Source organism: Lepidochelys kempii, chromosome 5, assembly GCF_965140265.1.
Source record: "Lepidochelys kempii isolate rLepKem1 chromosome 5, rLepKem1.hap2, whole genome shotgun sequence".
NCBI classification, from domain to species: Eukaryota; Metazoa; Chordata; order Testudines; family Cheloniidae; genus Lepidochelys; species Lepidochelys kempii.
Genome location: NC_133260.1, coordinates 26,366,405 through 26,391,618, shown reverse-complemented (window position 1 = coordinate 26,391,618; position 25,214 = coordinate 26,366,405). Strand labels below are relative to the sequence as shown.

General features: G+C 41.2%; 1 protein-coding gene across 6 annotated transcripts in view; it reads right to left on the bottom strand.

Moving 5' to 3' along the window:
- NIPBL (NIPBL cohesin loading factor) overlaps nt 1–25,214 on the bottom strand; it is a 295,049-nt gene that overhangs the window by 137,312 nt on the left and 132,523 nt on the right. For all 6 annotated transcript variants that reach the window (XM_073343794.1, XM_073343792.1, XM_073343793.1 and 3 more), the window contains 4 exons: nt 12,377–12,476; nt 8,842–8,993; nt 6,424–6,584; nt 3,637–3,730 (listed from right to left, as the gene is read on the bottom strand). In XM_073343794.1, the coding sequence (XP_073199895.1) occupies nt 3,637–3,730; nt 6,424–6,584; nt 8,842–8,993; nt 12,377–12,476 (507 nt within the window). The remainder of the gene's footprint in view (nt 1–3,636; nt 3,731–6,423; nt 6,585–8,841; nt 8,994–12,376; nt 12,477–25,214) is intronic.

Sequence of the window (25,214 nt, the reverse complement as noted above, 5' to 3'; positions counted from 1 at the left end):
TTGGTAAGCTACCCCAGTACTTAACTAACCTTATAGTTAGGAACTTTTTCCTAATATCTAACCTAAATCTGCCTTGCTGCTACTTCTTGTCCTACCTTCAGAGGATATGGACAACCGATCACTGTCCTCTTTATAACAGCCCTTAACATATTTAAAGACTTAACAGGTCCTCCACTCAGTCTTCTTTGCTCAATACTAAACATACTCAACCTTTTTAACCTTTGCTTATAGGTCTGATTTTCTAAAATTTCCACAATTTTTGAGGCGCTCCTCTAGGCTCTCTCCAGTTCGTTCACATCTTTCCTAAAGTGTGATACCCAGAATTGGACAAACTACTCCAGCTGAGGCCTTACCAGTGCCAAGTACAGTGGAACAATTACCTCCCATGCCTTACTCATGATATTCCTCTTAATATAGAATTATATTAGCCTTTTCTGCAGAGGTGGCCACCACTGTCCTCCCATGATTTCACATATAAGGGCAAATGCTTCTTGTTTTTCTGGCTTGAAGTTGTTATGCTCAGAAGTTTCTTTGTTGAAAGAGCTAGAATTTGTGGACAGATATGAGAATCAAGAATGCTTTTGGCTTTTTTAAAAAATTATTTTTGGTTGGGAGGTTATTTTCCCTTTTGTGGGGGAGAGTAATAATATAACAGATTACTCTTTTCTTCTCTGATATTCTTTTCTGGATCACAGTCCACGGAGATGTGTCATGAGCCCTGGTATTATTTATCATCCAATATATAACTGGAGAGGAAGTATAGGGGAACAATCCTGAAGAGGTCTCAGATCTTCCTGAGGGAAGATCAGAAAAGATGCCAGATCAGTTGGCAAATAACCCACATACCCACTCCTTGGCAAAATACTGAGAATCTATGAATAAAAATACTATATAAAGATCTAGATATCACCATTATTGTTACTTTTTATGAAGATCCTGGCTTGGTACTCTTTAGAGAAGGATTTACAAAAGTTTTGGGGAGATTTTTCAATGTAACCCTGCAACACTATTGACTGATGAGCACAGTCTTGTTTATCAAGTTTTGTTGCTTAAGAGAACCCTTGCAAAGATGTCTCCATCTGTTTCTTGGCTGGCATGGGTGGAATATGCGGCCCAAACAAATCATCCAGACTCTGAGCCCCTTCTCTTGGCACAGTGAGGGCATGTAGACTGGGAACAATTGTGGCAGGGTTCCCCTTTTGTAGCTCCAGAAAAGATCTCTTAGCAGATGGAGCCCCTTTTGTTTGGCTCTGCCATGATGGAAAAGAGGAGAATAATGAAAGGATGGAGCTGGATGAGTAGTCCTACTTGGGGAATGATCCACTACACACTTCTCACAACTGTCCCAAAATTTGGCTTTAAAAGAAGATGTGGTAACAGGAACCATAGGAATACTAAGCCATTGCTCTGTTTGCATGTTTGGAGAGACGGAACCTGAATTGAAGGCAGAATAGGCATGCCCGAGCCTTGGATACTTATAGACAAATCAGAGCTGTCTTTGGTATTTGTAAGAAGAGAGGTGCAGCCAAACATAACAGAGTAAGGGTATTTTTTACTCTATTAAAAAAGACAGGCAAACTCAATCAAGACAGCAGATATAACTTCCGTCATTTCTTGCAGGAGTTTTCCCCAGTCTAAAACATTACCTTTTCCCTGTTCAAATTCTGTGTCAGCCAAATAGTGCTTATCATAATTAAACACTGAGCAATCATACTCTTAAAGTCTAATTAAATACACAAAAAATCTCAGGGTTATCTATATTTTGAAATCAGAGAAGCTCAATATCTACAGTATCTTCCCTAAAGGCCTCATATGTTGAACCAGAGGGCTGAGAACCTGGAAACCCTATGGTACCTTGCATGTGATCTCTCTGATGAGCAAAAGTCCAATACCACCCCTTAGGTCCTCCACGGAGCAAACAATTTTCTTTCAATACCAATTTCTTCTGTTATTTGCAGTCTTGTCAACAATATTTTCAGGGGTCAATATCAAAGACAGCTAAGAGATCTAAAATAATCAGCATGGACACTAGATGTTCATTCATCACCAAGAGGAAACTGGTCAATGCAACTAAGCTGTCTCCCCCCCACATCAAGGCCTAAAAAACAGACGGTCATACATCAAGTGGTCTGAGAACTTAAGTATTATTAGAACCATTTCAAACCACCTCAGTAAGATTCTCTACAAGGGAGATAAGAGACAGGGCAGTATTTGCTGAGATTCTTGCCATCAAAAAATAATCTCTTGATCAAAGATTTAATAATAACTACACTAAGAGATGCTGGCATTTTGGCTCCATCAATAGCTCAATACCTCCCTTTTGGACTTCAGCAAACAAGAGGTGTGTGGATCCAATATAAAGATTAGAGCCTGAAATGCCTCCAATATTTCCAGAACCATACTAATTCACACCAACTGGTCCACCACTGCTATGCTTCTGCCACAACCAGTCCAAGTCCAAGCAATCTTACAAGTTGGCTGAAAAATTTTCAAGGTGGGTGACAATTGTGTTTGAGGTGAGGTTGACTGGATTCACCAAACTGTTTATTAACTGGAACACCTATACTGATCAAGACTTTGTGGATGCTATAATGGCAGCAACTAAATTATTCTTTTGCCACCTACACAACCCAGCACAAGACTTCATAAATTCTTTACTCCAACCTGCCAGTCTTCAATCACAATTTTTCCCACCAGGGGTTCCACCCATCTTCCTTCCAGCTTCATCTTTCATAGGATAGCTATATAATACAATGAACTGTGAAAAGCATTTTAGCAATCTTCTGCCTCCCTTCTCTACCCTATCCTTTGTCTCAGTTCTCTCTTGCTCCCTCACTGAGCCATCTAGGAAACATTGTATTTTATTATCTTCCAGTGGTATGGCAGGAAAAAATATTTTTGCCCCTTTTTATTATTGTGGCATTGAGTTATTAAGTATTTGCATAGCTTTGGATCCTCTGCCATACACCAGAATTGTGTACTCCATTCACCGAGTCACAGTCAATTACTGCTATAAAATGGTAAGGAGGCACTCAGGGGAAAAATAAGCAAACATACATGCACACACACACACACACACACACACACACGTTCTAGAGCTTGGTATAAAGAACTACTTTTAGGTTTTTTTTAATTATCTTACTAAACTGCCCTCCTACTTTTCCTATCCAGCTAATATATTTAGGCCACACCCACAGTAGATATTAAACGGTGTTTTTAAATTCAATGTGTCTCATTGCAATTAACGCAATAACTGTTTTATGTTATGATACTTTTATAAATATAAAGAAATCAATAACTCAGTGATGTGTTTGAACCATAGAACAATGGAAAATTGTTCTTCTAATAGTTTAATCCTCAACATGTACAGGGTTCACGATCTTGCTATCTTCCACAGTAGTCTGTTTTAAAATATAGTAAGTCAAATTTTGGTCCTTCTCAGGTTTCCAGTCAAAGGGGGACCAAGATAAAATTGTAATTAAAAATATCATTATGTGTATGTAACTTCTGCGGTTTTATCTGAACATAAAATGCTAGTTAGATCAAACTATATAGCCTATAAATTCACTTGTCTTTTATCATTGGGAAATAAACTCATACATACATACAAACAACCTGTTTTAGCTATAAGAGTACCTTTAGGTGTTCCATCGCTTCCAGCTGGAGAGCACACTGACTGTGGTGACCGCAAAGAAAAGGATGCAGCATTCCTTATTGAAGACTCACCATCCTAAAAACAGTGATGATAATGTATATTATAAACTTATTTTCTAAAAAGAAGTCTAATCAGAAAAAATACTGGAAGGAGGTCACAAGACAGCTACTAGCACATTTAAGACGCTTTGAAATTTAGACACTTTTCATCATATTTTATGTATATTTTACAATGAAATCAGAGTCCGAGTGAGAACCTACAACCAGCACATGCAAAAAATAAATATGAATTAGTGAAAATATGTTTTAGCTAAAAGCACCACTTTATTTAGTTTGTCATGAAGAATTATACATATTTAGAAGTTCTCTGATATTAGCACTCATGCCAATGAGCCAATAAATACAAGCCTGAACTCCCTTTGCTACCAATTGAAAAAAAAATACGAAAACTTTCCATGAGGAGAAGTTTCAATTTAAGATCATAAGATCATAACGGGGACAGAAGAGAATGAAAAATTTGTTTTTCTCCCTTTAAAAAAAAAACACACAAACAAATGGAAACAGCTATATACTAAGGCAAACGAGAGAGAGTGTGACTAAAGCCTAAGGAAGAAGGACTCTGCTAGCAGATTCCATCCCAAACCAAAGGTGGTTGAGAAGGAACTGAGGGTCCATGGACCACACAGCGCTATATATAGAGGCCCCTCTCAGTGCAAGATGGGGAGGAGTGCATGTGCAGCCCAATGGGCACTGCTACCAAAAGATCTCCCATCCCACGCGCATGTGGAGCTGCCGCACCTACAGTGGCGTACCCATAGGGACACTATTGGAAGTAGTAGTATTATTTGCATTCTAAAACTCAAAAACAGTTGAATATTGCTCAAATTTAAAAAAAACAAAAACATTCAGAGAGACATTTAAGTATAGAAAATTTCAGCTCTAAAGCAGAATGTTTCAGAAACTTGTGTGTGAAAGCAGGAAATTACAATAAAAACTTCTCTGCAATACTCACTATACTGGATGCAATCAGGCATCTGCTTTAATTGAAGTGATGCTGTCAAGTTTTTTTTTTTTTTTTGTAATTCCTTAACTCTTATCTTAAAATATTAAAATGTAAAAGGATTTAAAAAACTGAATGTACTTTACTTTTTGTTTACTTTCTGCAGTCAAACTGAACAAGGACACTAGACCAGTTATGTTTAATTTGTTCTCGATTTCTAGACAGACAATTTCAGTTCTAGCTTCTCATGTACTAAGATATTGCTTCAATCTTGGTGCTGCATATACTGTGTGGAAACTTTTTTTAAAAGAAAAAAAACCCCACTCTTGGAATAATTATTTTTAAATGTCATTGAAAGATTTCTACCAGTTCTTAAGTTTTGCAAAAAAGCTTCTTTTAACAAACGGATGATTGTTTTGGCAGTGTACCTTTAAAATAAGAATTAGCTGTGGGAAACATGTATATTTGATGCTGGAAGAAGCTTCCCACTTTAGTGAAATTGTACCACTGAGGCAGAGAGCTTGGATTTTCAGGATGCTGCTTTTATATTACAAACGTAATACTATTGAATTCACACTGTAGTTATGGATTTTCCATTAACTGTTCATTGCTTGTTTGGTGAACACACAATCATTGATATTCTAGAAACAGCTAAATGATTGTGTGCTTGTTTTAATACACAAAAAGGATGCAGTTAATTCACCCTCTCTTGGTTTTATTGAGTTAACTGTGCTCAGGGTTTTAAGGATACAGGTGTTAACACGCTTGATATGGTCCTCTGTGAGAAAGTGTAACACGCTTGTATGTGTGTTATGTCTCCCTCCCACTCTACTGGCTAGTTTATATAGATAACTGTCTACTACTGCTGCAAGCTAATGTAGTGATTACTCTGGAAGAGGCTTGACTTGATGCTAAATATCCCAAGTTCAAGCCCCTCTCATAACCTGTAGTGAGCATCATTACAACAGCATTGCTCAAAGAACTGATGCCAAAAAACATTCTTAGTGGTTCTTACATATCATGCTTGTAAAGAACTACCTCAGCAAGATACATACACAGGCTGAGAAAATGCTGGCAGGATGAGAAACTCATTAAGTGGAATATTCATCACCAATTTAGTAAAGAATCTGGGATGAGTTCACAGCATCACTCTCTTCTTTAAAATCTACTAAACTGTGTATCAGTCATTAGAGCATGAATTTCACCTCCCTCCTCCCCCCTTTATATGAACTGAAGTCACAGATGCCAGGAAAATAAATTTCCATGCAAGACATTTGAGCTCACAGGTATTGAGTAAAAATACAAAGTCAAAAGAAACTTTCATCAGGCTTGACAGGATCATATCACTATCTAACATCAGAGACCTTTTAAATAGGGTGTTTCAAATGTGTCATGAAACCAACAAAGGGCTGATGAGCTATGTATCTACATAGGCTCTTATCCTGTCCACATCACCACCGTATCTGAGCAACTAAAACAAAGCAAAATTCCCTCTTAAAATAAGCTAAGATTCAGAGACAATTTTCACTTTTCTTCAATGCAAAATAAATGTTGCAAAAGTGGTTTCAAGTAAAACAGTGGTCATTTAAAATACCTTTGAAAACTAAGACCTACACAAACAGAAATTGAAAAATTAATTAAATTGATTACTCCTTTTCAAATGTCAACAGCAACCTAGCAAAATATTTGGTTTTTAGACCAGTCCCACAATTCAAATATTTGTCAAACATTTCCATTCAGATAAAAAATTTGTTGGGGGTGTAACATACATCACTACTTAGTCTGTGCACCATCTGTAGGTAGTCTTCATTTGAGCCATGTCTAGAATTATCAGCATGGTGATTAGCTGAATTGCCAGACAACTGACTTGAAACTTTATTTTCATGTATGTTCCTCATCCCACCTGAGACAATGGGACTGGATACTGAAGCTGAAATAAAAAAAAAAACCATAATTATACAAATATTTAATATTAACAGGTTTTCTTAAGTCCAGTTATTGATAATACATGTAAGAGAGAGATCAACGACATGTTTGGCAATCAACTGAATTCACCAGCACCGCTTCAGCAACAAGTAGTTACAAGCATTATGAATTAACATTTACCAGGGATTTATGATATTATACCAGTCTGACCAATTCTGTTTACTCAGTGAAATATACTTGTTTAATATACAAGATTCTTTAATAAGTTAGACTTGCATTTAGTTACAGTGGAGAAGTTAGAGGCGTGAATAAAGGGGAAACACTTGTGGATCAAGCCAGGAAACAATGCAAATAGCTGTAGAGACATTTGTTAATGACAAATGTTCCACTGGAAAAGAAAAAGGAAAGATCAGAAAAATTCCTTGACTGAAGGTCAAAGATTCTATCATCAAAAGATCAGACTAAAAAGCTCAAGCTATGTCTCAAAAGAAAATGTGAAGCAGCACAACAACAAGTAGGGAAAACAGTAGGCCTATATTAACAGATATGTACAGAATGCATACTTCCTCATCAAGTTAATGTAACTCATGGCAAATTTTGGCTGTATCTAAAGCATGGAAAAACAGTAATAAAAATTAAAATGGAGAAAGATCAAGAACATTTTATAATTTAGACTGCAAATTCTAAATTATTCTAGGGAAATGTATATTTTTTGGCCATTTTTCTGGGTGTTTTGGCACAGAATTTGTTCTTGGTCATATTTGTTTACAAGCTTATATCTTTGTTAGTTACCACAATTATGAAAATAATATATTACCACAAAGATTAGAAATATTGAACACACATTAAAAGTTCCTTCTCCCATTACCTCACTATGAGATGGGCATATGTAGGAAAAGTATAATTTCTGCTTTCCCCACAAATTCCTTGCAATGCTTTCAGAGATGGCAACAAGGTCTTCATTCTTCTCTTTTGTCGGTAGCAGAGTAATATTCTGTTCTCCATACCAAGGATGGGACAGAAACTAATGTTTGATTTGAGTTTTATATGCCTTAGGACCAGTGCTTAATTTTGTTATGAAAGAATAGTGGGGCTCAAGCAATTATTACACATTCATAACTGATGCAGCAAGCCCAGAGATGAACTGCTAAGCCTAGAGGTGCCGGGGCTCAACCTGGCACAAATTAAGCACTACTTAGGACTTCCCATTTCATGATACCATAGGGTACACAGTCTATCTCCTGAGACACTATTTACTCTAGAATCTTACTAAACGTGAAGCTCCAGAGTGTACAAACTGAAAACACATGCAGGATACCTTTATTGCTTGCTGCGGTTGAGAGGATGGCTAAAAAGCCTCTTCTCTGAAAATTTATGTTAGCCAGGTGTAAGGTTTTGGAACATACTATTAAATATTTTTTGTTGCAGGGATGGAAGGTCATTTCTATACTCAATGGATTTGGCAGCCACTTTTGCCACAGTAAAATCATGGAGAATACTGTGACCCTAATTATAAGTAGAGATAGGCATAAATCAAACCCATCCCAAATGTTAATGGTCAGAGGGAAGCAAGGAGTTTGGAATCCAGATCAAGATCCAGACATTTTGTGCTGGCCCCTATTACTACCAACACCTTTTCAAAAAAAAAAAAAAAAAAAGACAAATGTGACATCTTCGAACTTTGAGAGGGTTCAAAATCTGTTTTATGGCTGGGCTGGATCGAACTCAAATCTTCTAACTTACTGTTACAGCCTAACAACTGTTCATTCCCTGAAGTTATACGGGGGAAAAAAACCTTCATGTTAAGTTTTCATCACTTCCCTTAATATATGAAATAGCGATAGATGATATACATAACATGAAATACAGAACTATCCTACATTTTCACCAAGTAACTAAGCCTTAAGAACAGCTTGTTTCAAGAAAATGCAAGTTGTGCTCATAAAATGTCTTAAAATGTTTGAAAACCATTTAACAATAAAAATTTCAGTTCTGTAAGGTTTTTTGATATTGCTGTATTCTATTTTTCTCCCAATTCCAGCTGAATTTTAAAGGGCAGTTAGGTAATTATGCAGCCTATTGCACACTTTAGACAAATTCCTGCCTAACTTATTCACACACAGATCCTGCTAACCTTATGCAATTTTGCACATGAACAGTGAGCAGGGTTTGGCCCTTTGAAAGGAATTACAGAACTGTGAAATATCCAAGCAAAGTTGACGTTATCTTGAGTTCTGAGAATAGAACAATGATCTAATTACCTTGTTGCATCTGCGGGTGTGGTGTATAACTTGGAGGATGTGAATATGGCATGTATCCTGCTGGGCTTTGAGGAGCATATGGACTAGGCACTGGGCTGTTCTGTTGTGCCATAAATCTGTTACCAGAGCTTGTCTGTGGTGGCACAAACCGGCTAAAAACAAAACCCAATTACAAGTTAGGAAATCCATTGTAGGCATCGTATTTCTTACACTTATTTTACAAAATTTTACAAGACCAGACATGTAATCCAGTGGAATCAAGAAACACCTATTAAGAGTAACATTTCTCACAAAATAGTTTACACCTTCTCTGATTCAATTATTTCTTAAGAGCTACATTTGCATTAATCAAAACTAACAGGGGAGAAAAAAAATCCATTCAGAAGAACTCTACCTAGAAAAAGTAAATAGCTGTTTAAAGTTCTAACCAGGTATTACAGGAAAAATAAAATTTACAGTCTCCAGGCTTACTCATAGCTTACTAAAAACCTGAATGAAAATCAAAACCAAAGTTTAATTTTTCACGTGATGACTAGCTTGATTAGCATTATCAATTAATCCATATATTCCTAGGTCTCGTGGCATCTGGAGCATAAATTTGGCAATTCATTTTCAAACAATTCAGTTTTCTAAAATACACTGGAGTCCATTATATCGTTTTTGAAGACTTGTTGACGACTATAGTTCTGTTACAAAATGCTTTATAGAGCCTGGGGAGCAAATTCCAGCACTTTGAACAAATTTGTGACAAAATTCAGCAAACTAAACTGAATATTAATTATTTTTGTAATTAAAGTAACATGTCAGAGTGCTTATGTTTGACAATGCACTAGAAATTATTCTTTGGACACTGCCTGACTTAACATTTTAGCCTCAAACAAAAGAAAAAAGTAGACAAAATAGTGGGCTTTTTCATCTTGAGAAAATAAACAGGAATTCTTCGTCTGGATACAGTTTTAAAGAAATGACAGTACAGCATGCCTTCTAATGGAATATCAAGCAGAAGTATTAATGAAAATGAGCTAAGATATATGTCCCCCTCTTTTTCCCCTTTTCCTATCTACAGGCAGACTACAATGACCAGACTTTTCAACCAGGTCTTTTGGTCAAAATCCAGATGCTTGGCGACCCTATTTAAGCCTCTAGAAACCAAAGACCTTGCTTTATTCTAAAATATCACAATCTTGTTCCATGTGTCTATAGGGGACTTAAATCACATTATACATAAAACACATGAGTGTTCTATACCACTGAAAACTACCTGAGGCTGGGCAGAAGTCATTATCTTCTGTGTAGTCAAAGAAAACCAAAATAACAGCCAAGTGGATTTTGAGAGGGGGAGGGATGAGGCTATTCTCATTAGTGAGCACATGCAACTCCCATTAAAATTAACAGGAGTTCAGTGTGTGCACCGAAAGTTAAAAGATCATTGAGAGGGCATTTTGATTTGTAATTGTTTAATTTAGCAGCTCGCCGATAAGTATATAATACTGTAAATTAATAACTGGACATTCCAATAAGATTTCATAGAACTTTGTTTCTCTGTCAAAACTATACTGCTAATTTTAAGGAGAGTATTACCCACACAAAGAGGACCTAATCCAAAGCCCACTGAATTCAATAAACCTTGGATCAACCCCATAAAGAGGACATAAATGAAGCAAAAGAGAAAAAGTGATTCAGGCAGTATACATTCTCTTTATAGGGCTAATCCAAGATTTATTTAATTCAATGGGCTTTGGATCAGGTCCTCTTTGTTTGGGTAGTACTCTCCTCTATTTTAGCAGCAAGTCTGCAACACACTTGTCATAACCAAAAAACTCAATATTCAGCCCTGGAAATAGCTCTTGGATAATGCAAAGAAAGGAGTAACTACGGAACATGGAATTTGCTTTGTAAATTATTTTTGATATTGTGATTACACACTACAGTATATTTAGCATGATATTTTCCTTGAAGCTTTGTGTTCTTTTAATAGGTAAACAATCCCACCCCCTGACTTTGTTTAAGTAGTGCAGTCATGACCCTTTCCCCGCCACTCCAAAATATTGTTGATGTCTGATTTTACAACAGCAACTATCAATTACTTGTTATAAACTTAATGAGACTTAGGAGATGTAATGTATAACAGAGTTTTTGAATGGAACAAATACAAAGCAATTGCTTGAAATAAAACTAAAGTTAAGACAAAGATTGAAACAGTAAAACAGGGAAACAGAAAGTACATTTTACAAGAACTTTTTTTTTTCGTTCCAGTACTTTCATGTCTGAAATTTGCCACTGTTCTCTCTCAATCTTTGTGAAGACGGTGCTTTATTTTTATTTTTGAGGGTTCGCCTCATTTAGGTGTGCAGCCCAAAATAACAAACACACAGAAAGGGACGTTATAAGGTTGTTACAAGGTGTTTTGTTTGTTAACTTGTAGACAATGTTATACGTAGTTTTATATTAAAAACATATCAATGACTCCGAATTTTTAAGATTTTTTTTTAAAAAATATCTACAAGAACATTTATTACAATGTAGCCTTCTCAAGGAATAAGACCAGTAAAGAAAACAAGCATTTTGCAAAACTAAAATATTTTCGGAGAGATGGGGCTTGGGGGGAGGGGAGTTGGGTGGTTGGGTTTTTTTGCAATACATAAAATCTAGAAAACTTTCCTCAACACCACTCCAAAACACAAAAGTATACCTTGAAGGGTGGAACAATTTTATTTGCCAAGTTACATTAAAGTATATAAATGCATTATGTAATGTGCCAAATAAAAGAGTTCTAAAGCTTAACAAGGCAAACTGTGTTTGTTAGTTATAAACCAAGGGTGTCAAGCATACAGCTCACATGCTGAACCCTTCCCCATCCAGCCCCATCCAAAATTAACAAACCTATCCAGACCGCAGCTGCCTTTCTTGATGCAGCTTAGAGGAGCTGGTATAGGCAGAGTTGAGAAAGAAGCCTATGTCTGACTGGCCATGGGTACCTGAGCCCATCCTCTTCTCAGCAGTCCTTTGTAAAGCTGCTCTCACAATGCCCCATTGTACAGGCTTAAATAAGACCTCCTTCCTGTCCTCTTTACCTCAGTTCTGCTGCTGCTGCTGCTGCCGCCAAATCTTCACGAGTGGGTCCCTTATCTCCCCCCACTTCTGCCCCAGTCCCTCCTGGCACCACAGCCAACCTCCCAATATAGGAGTGTGAGAGAGAATCCTCCAGAGGAGGATTCCCAAACTGAGGCAGAAGGTATGGAAAATTCACCAAAAATTGGTGAGGGGGTCATTGCTCGTGCGGGAATGCACTGAGGGATGAACTAACTAACAAAGGACAGGACGTTTCAATAAATGCATTTACCCTCTTAAAAGTCTGCATTTAAATGCCATATTTAACTGTGCTAGCTAAAGAGGCTTGCTCTGTGGTTGGACAAGAATACAATGTTTGCCTCCTGACAGTGAAATTTTTACTTCCGACCCACAGACTCAAAACAAGTTTGACCACCACTGCAGAATGGGTTTGACCCCTCCCCTACTGTAGACACTATATTACCTGGAAGGGCTATGTGAAATAGTGGTTTGTTGATAATTGGAAGATGCAGGACTACCATGCATGGAATTCTGAGAAAGTTTGTACTGTGGCATCATCATTCCTGTTTAAAAAAAAAAAAAAAAAATCAATGTTACCATATGTATACGTTGTACAGTTTCAACTCTTAGGTTTTTCCTATTTGAGGAACTACTTTTTATAGGAATATAAAGTGTACACCCACCACATTAATATCCTGCACTTATAATTAAATTAGAAAAAACATTCACACACTCAGCTCCATTTAACATGTATATTTCATATTTATGACACATACTCATAAATGTGTGTAGGAGATTATATATAGAATTCACTTAAAAGAAGATCTATATCAGGAATGCATTTCAAAGGTAGTTTCTTATATTTATTAATTTTTTCCATCTCCTATTCCTGTTGGCAAATACAGACAATGATAACTCTTTGTATTTTATAATGGGAAACCTGGATTACACATCACAGTTGAGTCAAACAGTAACAATTAATCTGTAATTAAACAATATTTCTTACAGTAGCAAGAAAAACAACTTCTAAACTATTAAATTGGGTGGGAGGATTGGGTTGATATGACGGGTCTAAAGCCAAGTAAAAAAAAAGAAATTATTGTTCTCCAATAGTATTTCCCAAATGACAGCACAAATAAATATGGCTTTACAGTACTACCCATGAAAATGAACTACTAATAAACCAGTGGCCTGTAACACACATCCAATATTGTTTATTTTTTCCAATACATTTATAAGTGTTTTTGTGCTTTCTAGTAAGCATCATACTATCAAACAAGAAACATTTTTTAAAAAACCAGTCAAATACTGCATACAGCCATGCAGTAATTTAAAAGACCTTGTACAAGAATAAATTGCAATAGCCCCCAGGGCAAAACACACTATCCACAAAGGAATCAATTCCAAAATACAGTAAAAGCTGTTTTATCCAGCATGTTGGGAGACTGGGGGGTGATGGAAGTGAAAAATGCCGGTTAACTAAGAGGGAGGGAGTTTCGATGCCGGGGGGCACTGGGGTGCAGGTTCTGGGAGAGAGTTTGGGTACGGGAGGGGGCTCAGACAGGGGGTTGGGGTGCAGGATGAGGTACAGGGTGCCGGATCCAGGGGGCGCTCACTTTGGGCAGCTCCACGCAAGTGGGTACCTGTCCTGGCTGCTCCTAGGAGGAGCTGCAGCAGGCAGCTCTGCACGCTGCCCCCGCCCCACCCCGCACGCTGGCTTTGCAACTCCCGTGGGGGAAACAGCCAATGGGAGCTGCGGAGGCTGAGCCTGCGGGCAGAGGCAGTGTGCTGAGCCACCTGCTGCACCTCCGCCTAGGAGCAGCTGGGACAGGTCGCCACCTGAGGCGAGCGCCCGCTGGATCCAACACCCCACACTCCCTCCCGTGCCCCAACAGGCTGCCCCGAGCCCCGTCCCCAAACTCCTTCCCAGAGCCTGTGCTCCACACTCCTTCCCATGCCATCCAGACTATAAACCGAAAGATCAGAGCTTTCCGGTTGGTGAAGTGCCGGATAAAACAGCTTTTACTGTAATAAGAGCATGGGGATGGAGGGGGAAAGGACACAAAGCTGAACTGAAGTGAAGGAGGGAAATAAATGTAAAAATAGACCAAGTTAAATAAGGCAAACTTGTAGCATGGTTTAAACTTTATCCTGTGAGGGACTCCAGCAGATCTCTTGCCTCCTTCAACTGAATGCCCCAGCAGAGAAATAAATTTCTCAACCCAGTTCTGATTCAGCCTTAACTTACTAGTTGCAAACACCTGTATCCAGTGGTGAGCTGGAGCCTGTTCACACCGGTTCACTAGAACTGGTTGTTAAATTTAGAAGTCCTTTTAGAACCGGAGGCACAGCAGAGGTGAGCTGGGCGGAAGGGGGGTGCGTGAGGTGGGCAACCTGCGCCGCAGCAGGTAACCCGGGAGGTGCGCAGGGGAACCGCTCCCCACCCCAGCTCACCTCCGCCTCCCTGGGCCTGAGCGCGAAGCCGCCGCCTGCTTCTCAGCCCTCCCAGGCTTCCCACACGAACAGCTGATTCGCGGGAAGCCGGGAGGGGTGGAGAAGCAGAGCGGGGTGGAGCATTCAAGGGAGGAGGCGGAATGGAGGTGAGGTGAGCTGGGGCCGGGTGTGGAGCAGGGCAGGGAGCTCTGCACCCACCAAATTTTCCCCGTGGGTGCTCCAGCCCCGGAGCACCCACGGAGTCGGCACTAAGGCTGCTCCCCCTGCCTCCCCCCAGCTACGCTCCCCCGCCCCTAGGAGCCAGAGGGACCTTCCGGATGCTTCGGGGGAGCTGCCCCAGGTAAGCACCACTGGGACTCCCCACCTCGCCCCCCGGCAGGTCCCTCTGGCTCTTAGGGGCGGGGTGGGCACCCACTACGGTGGCCCACGAGACCCTCCTGCCCAGTTCTGGGGGCAGTCAAGGGACAGGGGAGGGGGGCATCAAGGAATGCAGGGGGTTGGATGGGGCAGGAGTCCCCGGGGGGCGGGGGTGGGCTACGACCCCCTCGTGGGGTGAGGAGGGAACCGGTTGTTAAGATTTTGGCAGCTCATCACTGCCTGTATCTGTCAGGAAGGAACGCAGGGCAAAAAGGCAATCTGTTAAATCATTTGGGCCTGGATTATGAAGCGCTTTATATATGAAGACCTTGAATTGTATCCCTAGGTATACAAACAGCTAGCATCTATCATGAAGGGTGAGTGTAACTGTGATGTATTGAAACTGTTAAAATTGTGATCTATCACTTCAGAGTCTCAGGGGTTTTCATAATCCTGTTTGCAGGCAGGGGGAGACTCTAGGGAAGCATGTAATCTGGACCTAGCAGCACTCAGTCTGCAGACATCTTAGAATACAGGGGGATGAGTTGTGCCTCTGTGTTAGGGAGAAGTATGCTTTGTTTCTCTGCTTTGGAATTCTTCATGCATTATCGTTCTGAATGCTAAGAAAAAGTAGTGTTACACTGCAACCTATCCACAACGGTATCTAGGTTTTTATCTAATTTCTTAGAGTGTATGCCATGGACATAGCAATAACCCACTATCATACCTATCCTAAGGGGCAAACAGCAGCTGTGTTTTGTAACTGTTCCAAACTCTGTATCATTTCAATATAAACTCAGTTATGGAGCATTACAGAAGTAGGAGTATGAATGGGAGATAAGTTATTTTTACCTGGAAATGTCCTTTCCTAGACCTTTGAATAACTACCTGCTATGATGAAGTAGGGAAACAAAATCTAAAGTGTGACCTGTATGTGGCTTTAAACGGCCTCTTAGAAATCATATCCTGAGTAGGTAGCTACCAAAGCTGTAATAAACACTAACTAAACTTTAAGTTAGCAAAAGCACTTCATAACAACTTTGGAAAATTAGCCAATTAAATGGGTGGGTCACCCTACTACATAAGGGGTTTGAGAAGGGAAGTTCATAAGTTGGGGGGAGGGTCCATTATGTCTTCAAAATGGGATGTTCATAGTGACTGCAATTCCTGGGATGGTGAATGATTAATTATATACATATTTCAAGTCTCAAAGGCATGACCAGTTGCTGAAATATAATTTGTTGTAAAATTCTCCTACCAAAAGCTAACAGCAGCAGACAAGATGGACACTTTATAGTGTCTTCAAAACAAAGTTATTGCTTTGCAGATTTCCTTAAAATGAAGCATTCAACCCTTCTGACCATCAAATCTCTGCCATTTCCCAGCTGAGTGTGCATCAATACCCACAAATGGAGTTGCCTCCCTACCTTTGCAAGTTTCCAAGACTCTTGATTTAATCCATCTTCCTATTAGGCTGTTTTTACCAGATGGCTAGCTGGTACAGAACATGACTTTAATTTCTGGAGGCCTCAACCTTGGACAGATATATTTTGGTCACCCTTCTAGCATCTAAGGTGTTCAAGGGACTCAGAAGGACAGTAATACCTCCACCCTTTTGTCCTGAGGAAGAAAAAGTTAACTTTCAGCATTAATCCTGGGTCCGTTGTGATAAGAATCTCATCCTGTAGTACTGAGGCACCATGGATAAAGACACATTTCCAAAGCTCTCTTTGAAGAGGTGATAACAGTTAAGGAGGAGATCCTGATTATGAGGAAAAAAAGCAGGGCTTGCCAGGTGCCTGTTAACCTGGGAAGGATTTATCAATGATGTTATCCTTAGTAAATGGAGGAAATACTGGTGGCTAGCAATCAGCTCAGTTCTTTCCCAGCTCATCATGCTCAAAATCGCTGAAGCGTGTTTTGTAAGGGTATGTGGTTTTGGACCTATAAATAAGGCACACTGCATGTACTCCAGGTTATGCTTTATATTTGCAAATTATGCACGTGTGTCATTTATAACAGGAGTATCTGAGTTCTGCTTGTGTGTATTGATTTGTTTCAAGAAAACATAAGCATAGCAGAGAGTTTTGGGGAGTTCCTGGAGAACTCATTTTCTATTTTTCAAATTCTAGGCTTGTAGACAGCAAATTAGGGCTTTGGTGGGCGGATTTTTGGCACAATTGCCAGGTGGTCTGATTTGAGGCTGCATTACCAGAGGGGTAATCTGCATCTGGATTAAGTCTAAGAATCATGTCACCAAGTGAAGTGAGGCACAATTGTTACTGAGACTTGGTTCTGCTGTGATCTTTTTAGTTATGGATTGTCTTGGGAAGGAACACATGGAGAGTGGCTCCAAGGGTCATGAAAAGCAGCATCTTTCACTACTGCTTCTAGGTCCCTACCTTGTTAAGGATATATGAGTTTTTGACCTTGAGGTGAATAGGTTTAAGCTCAGCAATCTGAAGACTTGGGTGCCACAATGACTCTCTCACTCAGGAACTATTCACCCTGGATCTCTCACCATCCTGCTAATCCAGTCCATTATAATACGCATCATCTGATATGTAGGGTCCAATGTATATGCAGGCTCTCCCCCATTTCAATAGTGAGCTGGCCTCCTTGTGAAGAGTTCAAAACTTTGTTCCCCCTTGTCTATTCACATATCCCATTGTTGTAGCCTTGCCCGTCATGACTGGTACAGACACATTCTGCAGGTCTAGATAGATAGATAGGTCCATCAATGGCTATTAGCTAGGATGGGCAGGGATGTAAAACCATGCTCTGAAGTGTCCCTAGGCTCCGTGTGCCAGAAACGGAGAATGGGCGACGGGGATTAGCAACTTGATGATTACCTGTTCTGTTCATTCCCTTTGAATTACCTGGCATTGGCCATTGTTGGCAGACAGGATACTGGGTTGGATGGACAATTGATCTGACCCAGTATGGCCATTCTTATATTCTTAGAAGTGAAGTAGCATGGCCCTAATTGCTTCAAGCTCCACCACTTTATATGTTTTTGCTGTCCATTAGTCCATGTGTCCTGTGTTATCTGACACTTTAAAAACGAGTCCCAAAACTGAGCAAGCTTGAAATTGGTTGTTACTGCCATTTGACCAAACTACAACATTAGGTGGCCTGAAATGAACCTATGGAATGGGTCCACCAGTGCAACAACTGGAGCATAGAGTGTGAAACCTCTTCCTTGTAGCTAAAGTTGGACAAAACTGAAGACTCAGGAAGCAGGATTTTTTGTACTGACTTCACATGGAAACATTACCATTGAAGAGTTTCCACACACAATATTAGTATGCTGCTGAGTTGCATTCGGGCTCTTACTGATGCCATGGGTGCAACTGACAGCTGTTGAATTAGGTCCAGAATATTTTCTTGTTTCTCATTGGAAATGACAACCTTATCTTTGGTTACTATTGTATTATGTCCAGAATTACTTGCAGGTGTTGCTGCCAGATCATACTTCTTCATGTTCACCACAAACTCATACTCCTCTAGGAAGATTACAATTGATTTTGTAACTTTTATGCCCCTTAAGAAGGGCTTTGATTAGAAGGTGATGCCATTTGCAACAAACAGTCAAAATTCTCTCATCCAGTGTTCATATTATGGTGGGGGAGAGAGGGGAGTAACACTGTCACGCCTAATTTTTACAAGTTAGTTTTCTTTATGCATAATCACTGTTTTTTGAAGAAATGCTGTATTTTTACCACCTTTTAGGGGAGCTGTTTCAGGTAGCAGGGGATTAAAGTTCTCTGCTTTAATTTCTCTAGAGTCAATTCTTGGAGTAGAGTTGCTGTCTGGGAATAGGGCATTGGTATTTTGGCTAAGATTCCTGAAAGAGGTGATTCCCTGCTTGCTGTTTGACCATCTCTGTGTAGGGACTGGTGTACGTATTGTAAATAAAGCCAGTTATACTAAGAAAATTTCTAGACTCTGCATCACTGATTTCTCCTCCAATGGGAAACTGACCTGGCAAGGCCATTTATTCTGCTACTGTTCAGCAGTGGGAAGGTACAGGTGTCTGAAGCCAGACAGAGTTCCTAATGAGAAACTATGAGTTGTTATTCCTGTTGCACTGAGATGAACATGTAGTGGAAGAGCTCAGAGAAATCAGAGCTGCCCAAGAGTCAATAAATTCCCCTACTGGACCAACTTCTGTTGGTGAGAAAGAGAAGCTTTTGAGCCTACACAGTGGTCAGGTCATGATCCGAGCTCTGTGTATGCTCAAAAGCTTGTCTCTCTCATCAACAGAAGTTGGTTCAATAAAAGATATTACCTCACCCACCTTGTGTCTCTAATATCCTAGGACCAGCACAGACACAACAACACTACATACAATAAATCTCTCTGTCCAGTAATTGTCTCAAGAACTGAGGAAGGACTTAAAACAGGGCCTGAAGGCCTGGCAAGATTACCAGTCTGAGTCACGGATTTCTCCTGCCATAGTAAATGAACCTGCAAGGCATAGAAATCTGCTACTGCTCAACACAGGTCCTACACTGCTATGGCTATGCTGAGGTTCCCACCAGTTTTGACACTGGAACAAACTTAACTGATGTTTTTAAACTAGTTTGTATTTTTTGGTAAGTTTCTCCGGTGTAGAAAAGACACATGAAAGACATTCAGGTGATCTCTTTGCAACTCAAATCCTTGCATCCACCACTAGACTATCTACTTTTAACTAATGTGGGGAGTGATTGGGCAGCCCTGTGAAGTTGCACCCTGCAAAATAAGAGAAAAGGAGACAGAGAGATGTGCTAACTATAAAAGCCATATTTATGAATTTCAGAAGATGCACTTCCTGTAAGAGTAAAGAGAGAGTTCTAGAACTGAGCTGCCTTGTCTTCTTTTTAAATGTATCTATGCTAGAAAAATTAATAGGTATATTATAGTAAAAAGAAAAGGAGTACTTGTGGCACCTTAGAGACTAACCAATTTATTTGAGCATAAGCTTTCGTAAAAGCTTATGCTCAAATAAATTGGTTAGTCTCTAAGGTGCCACAAGTACTCCTTTTCTTTTTGCGAATACAGACTAACACGGCTGTTACTCTGAAACCTATATTATAGTAAAAAGAAAAGGAGTACTTGTGGCACCTTAGAGACTAACCAATTTATTTGAGCATGAGCTTTCGTGAGCTACAGCTCACTTCATCAGATGTTTACCGTGGAAACTGCAGCAGACTTTATATACACACAGAAATCATGAAACAATACCTCCTCCCACCCCACTGTCCTGCTGGTAATAGCTTATCTAAAGTGATCAACAGGTGGGCCATTTCCAGCACAAATCCAGGTTTTCTCACCCTCCACCCCCCCACACAAATTTACTCTCCTGTTGGTGCTAGCCCATCCAAAGTGACAACTCTTTACATAATCAAGTCGGGCTATTTCCTGCATAGATCAAGGTTTTCTCACATCCCCCCCACCCCCATACACACACAAACTCACTCTCCTGCTGGTAATAGCTCATCTAAACTGACCATTCTCCAGGTTTAAATCCAAGTTAAACCAGAACATCTGGGGGGGGGGGTAGGAAAAAACAAGAGGAAACAGGCTACCTTGCATAATAGTAGCTCATAATGGTACAACTGCCCTCTGCAACTTTAACTGAACAAGTCTAATGGCATAGTGGCAAATGCCTAAATTCTATCTATATCAGTGCTATATCAATACAACTGCATCACTGATGGCAATAACTGAAATAAAGGTACAAATATTTCTTGTATAGATAAATCCTGTTCCCACTCCTCCCTCTTTTCTTGTTCAGCAGGGAAGAGATCGGATAATCCTCTTGGAATGCAGCAGTTATTACCTACCTGGTAGGTGTGAAGTTCTGCATTCCAAGAAGATTAACAGTTTAACTAGCTGAGAGTTGGAGTGAAAGTCTCTCTAATTGCACTGAAGAAGTCTGAGAGTGTATGTATATCATTTTACTATAGAGGCATTTTCACTATATCCAATAATATGGGATGAAAAATCCTTGACTCCCACTAAACTTGTGTAATTGGGCTTTATGTGGTTGTCTCCTCCACCAGCACTTGTACAAGACAAACTGCACTGTCCAGCTGAGGGGTACATGAACAGCAATTCACTGCCCCTGCTTCATTCTTGGAGGGGTGGGAGGAGTAGAAGAGGGTGCAGGGATGCAGGAAGGGGGATGGATGTCAGTGATAGGAACGCCCAAAATTGACCATTCAGACCATACTAATATCAGGAAGATAACTATAGCATGAAGGGCCTTTCACAGGCCACCATTTATATACTTTTCACTGTATATATAAAAAAAGAGTTGGCAAGTCAAATATTAAACCTATACGAAGCAAACAGAAAACTGACAAAGTATACACATTTTTTGAGGAGAGAATAATTATTTTAAATTTACAAGTAAATCCATTAGTTTATGAGTTAATTGAAAACTTAGTTTGTAATTTCTTTGACCTGAATGACTTTAATTGAAGAACATGCAGACTTTTCCACCCTTTTGAATATAAATTAATTTTGAAACTAGATTGAATTTAAACTAAATTAATGACTTTTTCAATCCACTGTTATGATTATAAAGGCTATAGGTGGCCAAGTAGAGCTCATAACTGTTGGCCACCGTGACTGAGAAAGTTCAAGCAATTACTATCCTTCCTCTATAGCAATTATGAATGCAACAATTGTATTGGGTGTAATGATTCTGAAGGAGTCTGAATATGTGTGTCAGAGTTCTCACTGGTAGAACACCTGGCCCACCTGTCACTTCTCTTGCCACACATGTTTGGGCATGTGTACTTGAAAGGCTATGGCTTTGAGGCCTCTGCACCAATATGCACGAGTCAGCACTGCTGTGGAAACAGAGGGAGGAATGCCTGGGAAACAGTTAAAGCACAGAAACACTGCAACTTGGGGACTGGCTTTCCCCCATCTCTCTACATATTGCTAGTCACACTAACACAACCTCCTAAAGTAATAAGTCAAATTGCAAATTAACAGCCAGCTTCAGTTAGCTTGTTCAGCTCTGGTGAGCCAAAGCAGCTATAAACCCAACTTTTATTGGCTAATACACTCTGGTTACTTTGCACTGAACTGGTATGCAAGTAAATCTCCCCTTAATATTAAAATAAAAAAAATTAATGTTCACACTATGCATCTTTAAAATATTATAAATATCAGATGGTAGCATTCCCTTTGGGTTTCTTGTTTACTGTTTGTGTATGAATTTTAAAAAAAACAGTTACACACCTTTTTCATTAACGGTTGTTCCTTTGAGATGTGTTGCTCATGTCCATTCCATTCTAGGTATGCGCACACCCATGTGCATGGTCATCAGAGATTTTTGCCTTAGTGGTATCCATAGGACCAGCTGTGATTCCGCCTTGAGTGTCATGCTCATATGTCGGTATATCAGGCACCGCTGGCCCCACGCCCTCCCAGTTCCTTCTTGCTGACAACTCCGACAAGGGCAAGAGGGCAGGTAATGGATTGGACATGAGCAACACAGCTCACAGAACAACAGTTATGAAAAAGGTGGGTAACAGTTTTTTCTTCTTAGAGTGCTTGCTCAAGTCGATTACATTCTAGGTGACTCACGAGCAGTATCAACGGAGGTGGGCTCATAATTCACAGTCTTGCAACTTGCAGCACTGCTCTGCCAAAGCCAGAGTCATCTTGAGCTTGCTAGGTCAGCACATAATGAGACGCTAACGTGTGGACAGACAACCAGGTAGCAGCCCTACAGATCTCTTGGATTGATACCTGTGGCAGGAAGGCTGCTGACAACACTTGTTCCCTAGTCGAGTGTGTTTTCACAATCACCAGCGGAGGCACTTTCGCCAGCTCATAGCAGTAGTGGATGCAGGCCGTGATCCAGGACAAAATCCTCTGAACAGATACTGGCGACCCTTCACTCTGTCTGCCACTGCAATGAACAACTGCGTTGATTTACGGTATGGCATTGTTCTATCTATGTAGAAGACAGCACCCTCCTGACATTCAGGGTGTGTAGCCTACGCACCTCATCTGATGCAAAAGGCTTTGGAAAGAAGATGGGCAAGTATATGTCCTGATCAGTATGAAAATGGGAAACAATCTTGGGCAGAAACGCTGGGTGTGGTTGCAGCTGGACCTTAATCCTTGTAGAAGACCGCATAAGGTGGCTCCGAAGTAAGGCTCGGACACCCTGCAGGCTGACTTATAGCAATGACAGCACACAATTCAAGTCCCGTGGGCGGGGGGGGCAGCTGGAGAGATGCTGGAAGTGTGAGTACAGATGCTCCAGACCTTTCAAAAACCATGTTGTCATGTCATGAGTGAAGCTCGACCTGCTGTGGAATGGAGGATGGAAAGCTGAGACAGCGGCCAGATGGACCTTGACTAATGACAGGAGTTTGAGGTGCAGCAGATAATCCAGGATCTCTCGCAGCGGGGCCTGCTCAACCCAAATATGCCATTCCGAGACCCAGCATGTGAATCTATTCCATTTGGCCAGGTAAATCACTCTGGTGAAGGGTTTCCTGCTATCCAGCAAGACCTGCTCGACATGGGCTCAGCATGCCCATTTGTCCGTGCTTAGCCATGCAGTAGTCAAGCTGTCAAGTACAGGGCCACTAGATTTGGATGCAAAAGGCTGCCATGGTTCTGTGACAGCAGATCTAGGCAGAGGGGCAGCTGCAGCAGGGCAGCTACCGAAAGGCTCAGCAACGCGCCGAACCAGTGCTGGTGAGGCCACGCAGGGACTATTCGGATAATTTTCACCCTATTTTGCCTGATCTTTACAAGGATTCTATGAATCAGTGGCACTGGCGGGAAGGTGTACATCGATGACCACGGAATGAGAAAGGCATCTGACAGGGAGTGCCCATCCATTCCCAGGATTGAACGGAACACTTGGCATTTTCTGTTCTGCCTGGACATGAACAGGTCCACCTGGATAGTCCCCCACCTCTGGAAGATTATGCTGACCACCTCCAGATGGAGCGACCACTCAAAGTGAGAGGAGAAAGTCCTGGTGAGGTGATTCTGGTTCCATACAGGTGCACGGCTATCAGATGAATGGCCGCACACAAAAATCCCAAAGGCAGAGAGTTTCTTGACGAAGGGCTGAAGACCTGGCACCTCCCTGACTGTTGATGTAACACATCACGGCACTGTTGTCCATCAGGACCTGCACCACCTTGCCCTTCAGATGGGGCAAGAACACCTGGCAGGCCAGGCGAACTGCTCTGAGCTCCCTGATGTTGATATGAAGGTCCAGGACATCCCACAACCAGCAGTCCTGGGTGCTCAGCTCGCCCAGGTGGGCTCCCCAATCCAGGTCTGAAGCACTGGAGACCAGGGTCCGCGATGGGGATGGGGTCATGAAAGGGACTCCCTCCATCAGCAACTCAGGGTCCAACCACCAATCCAGAGATGACCCAATGTGGTCCGGATCCTGACTATCCGGTCTAGGTCATGCCTATTGGGAATGTAGACCAACACCAGCCACGCTCGCAGCGGCCGGAGATGGAGCAGAGCATGGCTGACCACATATGTACACACAGCCACTGGCCCAACAGCTGCAGGCGGGTGTGAGCCGTGGTGAGTGGGTGGTTCTTTACATGGGAGATCAGCTCCGACATGGCCTGAAAACGCACTTCCAGAAGGAAGGCTCTGGCTCGCGTGAAGTTGAGAACCACCCCCAGTGAACTCTATTTGCTGGACGGGAGTTAAGGTGGATTTTTTTCTCATTTATTAACAGGCGCAGAGTGGGGCAAGTGGCATGCACCAGATCGAGGCTCCTCTGCACTTGTTCCCAAGACCTGCCCTTGATGAGCCAGTCATTGAGATATGGGAAAACCTGGACCCTTAGGCATCTCAGATAAGCAACCACTAGCACCATACATTTTGTGAACCCCCTGGGGGCCAATGAGAGGCCAAAGGGCAGCAATGTGAATTAGAAATGGTGCCAGCCCGCTATGAAACTGAGGAAGCATCTGTGACCTGGAATATGGAAATAAGCACTCTTTAAGTTGAGGGTGCTGTATCCATCTACCGGATTCAGGAAGGGGATGATGGAGGCCAGGGAGACCATGCAAAACTTCAACTTTTTGAGAGACTTGTTGAGACCCCCACTTTTGCCATCAGAATTAGGAAGTAGCCGGAACAGAAACCTTTTCCTTTCATGTCCCGAGGGACCTCCTCCACCGCCCCCCGGCACAGGAAGTTCTTGACCTCTTGAATGAGGAGTTGTTCGTAAGAAGGGTCCCTGAAGAGGGATGGGAAAAGGGAGGGTTGGAGTGGGGGCGGCTACAAATTGCAGGGTATAGTCATGAGTTACTATGTCCAGCACCCAGCAGTCCGAGCTGACCCACAAGCAGGCCAAACAGCAGAGACAAAAACAATTGAGGAAAGGACAGGGTGGCTCCAGGGAATTGACTGGGGTGTCACTCTTGAGCACACCTTCAAAATGAGCTTCTGGCCCCCAGGATGCTTCGCTGGCCTGGGCTGCACAG